This window comes from Elephantulus edwardii, unplaced genomic scaffold, assembly GCF_000299155.1.
Source record: "Elephantulus edwardii isolate Elephantulus edwardi_28Jun2011 unplaced genomic scaffold, EleEdw1.0 scaffold00166, whole genome shotgun sequence".
In the NCBI taxonomy this organism is placed as follows: domain Eukaryota; kingdom Metazoa; phylum Chordata; class Mammalia; order Macroscelidea; family Macroscelididae; genus Elephantulus; species Elephantulus edwardii.
In genome coordinates, this window is record NW_006399916.1 from 4,559,247 (window position 1) to 4,567,368 (window position 8,122).

The 8,122-nt window shown below is 41.7% G+C and overlaps 1 protein-coding gene across 1 annotated transcript in view; it reads left to right on the forward strand.

The window, feature by feature from the left end:
- Positions 1–8,122, forward strand: part of ERO1LB (ERO1-like beta (S. cerevisiae)) — a gene marked incomplete at its 5' end in the record, with an annotated part of 86,765 nt that overhangs the window by 60,827 nt on the left and 17,816 nt on the right. Inside the window, 3 exons of the mRNA XM_006895389.1 lie at positions 5,223–5,343; positions 5,471–5,517; positions 7,604–7,615. Coding sequence (XP_006895451.1) covers positions 5,223–5,343; positions 5,471–5,517; positions 7,604–7,615 — 180 coding nt within the window. The remainder of the gene's footprint in view (positions 1–5,222; positions 5,344–5,470; positions 5,518–7,603; positions 7,616–8,122) is intronic.

The window sequence follows — 8,122 nt, forward strand, 5'->3', positions numbered from 1 at the left end:
CCCCGGGCAGGGGGCCACGATGGCTCACCCCAGGCAGAGGGCCGAGGGCAGCCCGCCCCGGGCAGAGGGCCGCGACGGCTCACCCCGGGCAGAGGGCCGCGATGGCTCCCCAAGGGCAGCCCGCCCCGGGCAGAGGGCCACAACGGCTCGCCCCGAGCTGGGGGCCGAGGGCAGCCCTCCCCGGGCAGAGGGCCGTGACGGCTCACCCCGGGCAGGGGACCGCGATGGCTCACCCCAGGTAGAGGGCCGGGGGCAGCCCGCCCCAGGCAGAGGGCTACGACGGCTCGCCCCGAGCTGGGGGCTGAGGGCAGCCCGCCCCGGGCAGAGGGCCGCGACGGCTGAAGTAGTCTTTTTTTAAAAAAGAAGAAGAAAAAGAGTGTGTGTGTGTGTGTGTGTGTGTACCGTCAAATTGGATCTGACTGGTACAGGAGACTGCCCCTCCTTCTCCAGCAGAGCATGAAGTAGAGTCTGGGTCCCCCACCCCCACCGCGGTGCCTGTCGGGGCCTGGGTTTCAGCTGTCCACACCACAGTAGTGAGCAACAAGCTTAAAGCCCCTGATGGCTCTGGGCGCTGACTCTCACCAGTGGCTATGGATGAAGTCACAGGCGATTTAGGGGTTTTGATTTAATGAAATATTTGAATACTACAACAGAATTGTAGAGGGAGGAAGAAGAGAAACCTTCATGAGGGAGGATGTGTTGTATACTCTTGAATCAGAACCAAACCATAGCTGACCCTTCAACGGGTTTTCAGAGGCTTTAAATGACACAGGAATAGATTGCCCATCTTTCTCCCACAGAGTAACTGGTGGATTCGAACTGCATGGTTGACAGTGCAACTCCTTAAGTCACTAAGCCCTCTGAGCTCTCTCATGGAAGATAAATTGTAGATGCCATTGGGTCAAGTACAACTTATAACGACCCTATAAACAGATCTGAACTCTGTCCTGTCCTGTGCCCACCTCTAAATCTCTGACACACTTGAGCCCATTGCTGCAATCACAGTGTCAGTCTATCTCTTTTGCTAACTCTCTATTTTCCAAGCATCATGTCCCCTTCCAAGGAATAGCCTCTCCTAACAGCATGCCTGAAGTATGAGACCATCCTTGCCTCCAACGAGCACTCTGGCTGCACCCTTTCTAGGACATACCTGTTTGTTCTTTTGGCAGTCTGTGGGATATTCAGTACTCCTCCCCAAAATTACAACTCAAAGGCATCACTTCTTCATCTATTCACTTATTCACTGTCCCGTAGACTGTAAACTGGATTAACTGAATGAATGTTATAACTTGACAAATCGAAGTTACTCTTTAGGAATAAATTCTTTAAAGTCGTTTTCTAGGTGACTTAGGGGTAAGGATGGGCATCAGCACTGGTGTGTCTGTGATGACTCCTCTCCCTGTATTTGCTTCCTTTTCACCCCCTCCGCTCACACTCCTGGATCCCATGAAGTTCTCTGTGTAGTTTAAATGTTGCCAATCTTTCTGAACAGATAGTAAATGGCTTAGGCTTTTTGGACCACACAGCCGCTCATCTCTGTCACTTCAGCATGGAAACCACAAAGACAAAAAGGAGCTCTTTCTCTGTATAAAGCTAAGGGCTTGTCACATTCAGCCCTGGGCTGGGGCTAGTTCGTCATTTGTATGGGTTAACAAAACCCACACTTACTGGAATTTGGAAAAGAAAAGTCTTACATTTTTTAAAAACAACTTTAGATGTAGTTAAGGGAACAGTTATTAAGATCATTGATAATATGTTTAAGATAGCAATCAAAAGCTGATAAAATAATTTTACATTTGTGATTTTTAGTATCCTTAAAACATATACACATACATACATATACACATACACATACATATATATGTATATCTATTTACAGTTGATTTTGTTGGGACAGAGGTTTCTAACAAGTACAGTCTGCAATCCTAGATGTCCCTGCTCACAAGTAGGCTTACATGTGTCTGAGTACTTGCACACATTCTTTATGGTGGTACACATAAGTACCACTATAGTCAATATAGTAGAACATATAGTTAGTCAATATGTATTTATGCTGTGCCTCAAAATATTTGTAAAGTTTATTTATACACATATAATTACTAAAAAGAAATTCACTAAGGAAAACTGAATGTAGATCTCAGAAGTTAAATAATGAGTTTAAAAGCTTCATACATTTCTAAAAGCCACATTTTTACTAGCAGCATGATGTGTATCTTTTAACATTTTCAGTATTGTTTTAAGTGTCATTGAATAACCTGCAACTCACAGTGACCCTTTGTACAGTAGCTCTGAACTTTGCTCTATCCTGAGTTAGTCTTACTGACTCTAACACACCTACTCTCATTACTCCAGTTACTGTATAAATCTATTTCATCCCAAAAGCCTTGCCTCCAAGGAGCAGCCTGGTTTCGCCCTCTTCAGGATTAACCTGTTTGTTCTCTTGGCAGTTCATCGTACTTTCAGTACTTTTCTCCAGCACAACTCAAAGACATTGATGATTCTTCTGTCATCATTGGTCATTGTCCAACTCTCTGGTGCAAGTAATTGAGAAGATCATGGCCTGATTTAGGTGTACCTTACTCTTTAGACTGACATCGTTGCTCTTCAGCACTTTTGAGCGGTCTCTAACAGCAGCTTTCACCAGAGCAATTACTTTTTATTTCCTCACTGCTGGTGCCAAGAGTGTTCATTATGGAGCTGAGCAAGCTAAAATTGTTGACAACCTCAATATCCTCTCCATCCATCATAGATAGTACTGTCAACTGGCCCAGTGGTTGAGAATCTTGGTCTTCTTGACAAAGATTGAGCTTCAGTCCATATTGAAGATCGCAGTCCTTGATCTTCCGCAGCAGACATTTCAGGTTCTCCTCAGTTTCAGCAAGCAAGGTTGTGTCATTTGCATAATGTAGGTTTCTGTTGAGTCTTCTCCAATTCTGATACCACATTCCTCCTCATAAAGTCCAGCCTCCAGCCTCTTGAATGATCTGTCCCACATATAGCTTGAAAAAGAATGGAGACAGGACATATCTCTGACATACTCCTTTACCGATTTTGAGCCATGCAGTTTTTCCTTGCTCTGTTCTGAGGACTGCATCCTGGTCCAAGTACAGGTTTCATGTGAACACAATCAGGTATTCAGTAATTCCCATTCCTCTCAAGGTTAACTACAGTTTGTTGTGATCCACACAGTCAAATGCCTATGCATAGTCAATGATAAACACAGATAAACACTCCTCTGTTACTCTCTGTTTTCAGCCAAAATCTAGCTGATGGTGATGATAATGTGATGCCATGGCTGCTTCTAAACTTGGCTTGTATTTCTGTTAGTTCTTTGTCAGTATATTCTTCAAGTTGGGTTTGTTGTGTTGTGTGGGGTTTTTTTTATAATCTTCAGCAGGATTTTCCTTGCATGTGTTTTATTCTGATAATGAAAATAATAAATCTCAAAAGTCTTGGGCCAGTGTTTGCATTTTACCTGAACAGTTTCCATCTCTCCAATATTCTTTATTCAGTCTGCAGATTCATTCAGAGTTGTGTCATCTGCATAATGCAGATTGTTGATGAATCTTCCACCAAACCAAGTGATGCCACACTTCTCCTCATACAGCCCAGCCTTCCAGATAATCTGTTTTGCATTTAGGTTCAAAAGTTATGGAGATAGAACACATCCCTGGTGTACACCCTTCCCAATTTTGAACCAAGCAGTATTTCCTTGCTCTGTTCTGACAACTGCCTCCTGATCCAAGTAAAGGTTTCTCATTAGCACGATCAAGTGTTCTAGGATTCCTGTTCTTCTCAGAGTCAGCCACAGTTTGTTATGATCCACACAGTAAAATGCCTTTGCATAATCAATGAAACATAGAGACATTCCTCTGGTATTCCCTGTTTTCAGCCAAGATCCATCTAACATTAGCTACAATATCCCTAGTACCACGACCCCTTCTAATTACAGCCAGCCAGCCAGCACTTCTGGCAGTTCTCTGTTGATGTGCTGTTCCAGTCATTTTAGAATAATCTTCAAAAGAATCTTGCTTGTATATGATATCAATGATACTGTTCGATAATTTCCACACTCTGTTGGATCACCTTTCTTTTAAATGGGAACAAATATAGATATGTTCCAGTTAGTTGACCAAATAGTAGAGGGGTAATAAATACTCATTTGTATTTCACCATGGAAAATGAGTTCTTTATTTTATGCTTTTTTTTTTTATTTACCATGTTTCTGAAAGATATCTTTATGTATTGTTTGAGAGTAAGAAAGCTCTTTGGTATGCTGGCGGAAATAAACTGACAGCATGATTTGATTTTTTCCCCCCAAAAAAAATTCGTAAAGAATAATATTTGAATCACAAAGTTACCAAGCCAATTAATCTTAAATTTACATTATAATTCCAAGTAAAAAAAGAGTCTGTAATACAATATAGCTAACAGAGTAAATGTTTCTAAGCTTGTCTTCTGGTAGGTAGATCCTTAGAGAAGAAATCACATAAAACATTAAAGCAGATTGACTTTGTTAGATCTTTTTAATCCTGATAGTTAAAGCTTGGGAGTTAAGGCCTCAAGGTGAAGAATGTGCATTGTTTGAATGAGCACTAGGATCCTAAGGTACAGGAGGTGTTCTTATATCCTCTCGAGTCAGCTGTCGAAATTAATTGGAAACTCAAGGTCAGGCTTCCTTGGTTTCACTTCCTCCACAACAGACTTGTTTGTTCTTTTGGGAGTCCGTGAGATAGTATCTTCTCCACCACCAGAAATCAGAGGTAGCGATTTTTCTTCTGTCATCAGAGGCAACCACCTGCCCCTTAGAGACAAGGATGGAGAAATGTGGTCTCACATATTGTGGGCCTGTTGTCCTTGCAAAAAGACATCATGCTGGGGAAGTGGAAGGTCAGAGAAAGAGAGGGAGCCCTTTAAGGAAGTGGATTGACACAGTGGCTGTAACAGTGTTCTTGAGCATGACAGAGACAGTGAGGATGGTGCAGGATAGGGCAGGGCTCAGATCTGTCGTTCACAGGGTCACCTGAGTTGTCATCTCCTTGATGGCACGTAAGAGCAGGTCGAGTCCAGTCACAGACGTGCCAGCCATCCCATCATTGCAGTTGGAGATGGCTTATAAAAACAGTCGTTCTCTAACCTGTGGGTGGTCCAGTTTGCTTTGTGATCAGAATTGTCAGCTAAGTGGTACATGGGAGTGGTTTTCATGTCTTGTCTCTTTTCAGATGAGCGATCACCAGCTGCTCAGTACGTGGACCTGCTGCTGAACCCTGAGCGCTACACTGGATACAAAGGCCCCTCTGCCTGGAGGGTGTGGAACAGCATCTATGAGGAGAATTGCTTCAAGTAACTCAAGGGGAGTGGGAGGGAGCTGCTGCGGGGATGGGGGGGACCCCTGAGATTAGTTTTGTGTGTGAGAAATGATGGTTACGTGAAAGCCAAACCATGTTTGAATTTTTTGCTTGATTTTCAGGCCTCGCTCTGTTTATCGCCCTTTAAACCCTCTGGCACCCAGCCGAGGTAGGCTTTCTGTCCATTTGCTGGCTTTTAGAGATTGTTTATACAACGGAACTTTGTGCTGAAAAGTAACTCTTTTCCTAATTCTGAATTAACCAAAATATATTAATGCATAGTTAAAGCTATGATTTCAAATTTTAAGATCATGCATGGTTTCTTTTTTATATAACTTCTGTCATCTAGTTTGCTAGACCCTAAACGAGGAGTTTTTTGTAAAATAGAGTAATCCAAGTGTATCAAAGGTTCCCTGGGAACTCTTAGAGCTCTGTATGCACAGACTGAAGCAGAGTGCTGGATATTCCATGGACTGCCAAAAGAGCAGACATATATTGGAGAAGATGCAGCCAGAGTGCTCCTTGAAGCAAGGATGGCAAAGCTTTCTGTCATATACTTGGGCATGTTGCTAGGAGAGGCTATTCCTAGGAGAGTTATCAAGAGAGGAAGACTCCAATGAGACTGGCACAGTGACTGCAGCAGTGAACTCTAGTGAGTCAGAGATGATGGAGATGGCACAGGACAAGACAGCGTTCACATCTGTTGTTCAAAGAGTCACTGGGAGTTTACTCGACGACATTTAACAACAGGGAGAAGACCCAGGCATCATTGCCACTCAAACTTCCCATGTAACTTCTGTGTTGCATCAATGTTTGAGGACCAGTTGCTCACAGATGCAGTTCTCAAATGTCAGCATTCATGTCACTTAGAAGCATTTTAAACACACGTTCTGCTTTTGTAGGTGTGGGGTGGGGCTGAGAAGCCAGATTTTAGTGGTCTTTGGCTGTGCTCCTGGAGTGCTGATCTGCAAACCACAATTTAAGATCTGCTATGCAGAGAAGCTTCAGAAGATGGGATTGCCCATTGCAGCCTTCTGCACCAAGCTGTCCAGTCTGGTGGCTGTCTACCACTTGGGGCTGTGAACACCTGAAATAAAGCTAGTGGGAAACTGACCTTAAATTTGTGAAAAAGATCTTAGTCCATTGCAGTGAAAACTCTGAAACAGTTGGGGTTTTGTGGGGTTTTTTTTCTCCATTCTAAGACTTTGTTTTGGTAAGGCAGCATTTTCTTTTAACTGGTACCCTTATATCAGCCAGGTATTACTGTTACAGTGTACTTTGACTGAGGATGTATATGTACGTGGTACATGTGAGGTATGTTACATTTGTAAAATGTGATGATTAGAAAAGTTTATATCACACTGGTGGCTTTCCTGTTGCTTTTGAACAGCATGACAGTACACCAATATAAAACTGCTGGGTATGTCCTCACTTCGTTCTCACAGAGGAATCCCAAGATTGATCTGCCATTTCACTGTTTTCTTAGATTAGATTGACTTCAGAAATGGAATTTTCTGCCTGAGATCTGTCTTTCCTGAGGTAGAATTGGAGCGTTGGAATGTGTGAACTGCCCTTAGATGTTCTCTTTGTTAAGTGAGGGTTGTGATTCTCTTCCCATCCCTTTGCTTTACAAATCATTTAGTATATATATGACTGTAACTAGTGGGACATCAGGACTGCCCCAGGTGAGGAAGAGGTCGCACAGCTAGCTGGACCCTCTGCCTTTTATTATTGTTATTTATGGGATTCTGAAAGATTCTGCAGATCATAACTTGTTGAAGACAAAGCTGTAGAATCCTAAACAGAGTAGAGGAAACATAGTTAAGAAGTCTGACGGACTGTTAATCAAGAACGACTGCTCTTTCATCACTTTTGAATATACTTTCTTGTTCCTTTACCTAAACTTTTGTTTCCGTTGTTAATTTTGGGCAGAAAGCTGGGCAGTCTTCAGTGTGATTCACACCCTGAGAAAACCCCTAGATGATCAGCTGTGAGTGGGTTCTGACCTAAAGACCATGAGCGCGATTTTTTTTTAATATTGTTTGGTGTATAAAACTGAAATTTGGTACTATTTAGCCTGTATTTGTATTCTTATTAACAAATCTTTTTTCTCAAGATGACTATATACCATCTAGACTTCATGATAAAAAATTAATATGTTTATAAGGAATACATTTAACCCCATATTAAATAGAATTGGCATTTGGACTGTGTAAGATTTTTTCTAAAATCCTTTTTATTCTTTTCTCTCCTAGGAGAAGATGATGGTGAGTTCAGAGTCTTGTATTTGTTTGCTTCAGATGTAGAGGAGATGTTCTCAGTAATCAGAACTTGAGTTTTTCTCTGTTTAATTCAAAGGAAATTGTCTTTCCTATTTTTTTCAGAGAATAGTGACCAATGAATGGTGAACATTTTAAAACAAGAACTTTATTTAGACTATCAAATAGTCATATGTTATGAGTATAAACTCCTTTTTCTAAGTCTTTAGTATTGAAATAAAGATTTCATTCCAGATTCTCTGTTTTCTGATTTTATAACTTACCTGATACATTTTGAAGAAGTGTAGAAAAAGCAAGACAGTGAGCATTTTACCAGATAATTTGCTTGTAACCTCTGTATTTTCTTGCTGACTGAAATTTTTTTTTCTATATTTTATTAATTTTCATAAACATTTACAGAGATTTTGGGTTTCCATTCATTCCTTGTTGCACTATTCTCTCTACCCTCCTCCCAGTTTGTTCTTGTCCAAATGCCACAGTGCTTGTCAAAGCCAG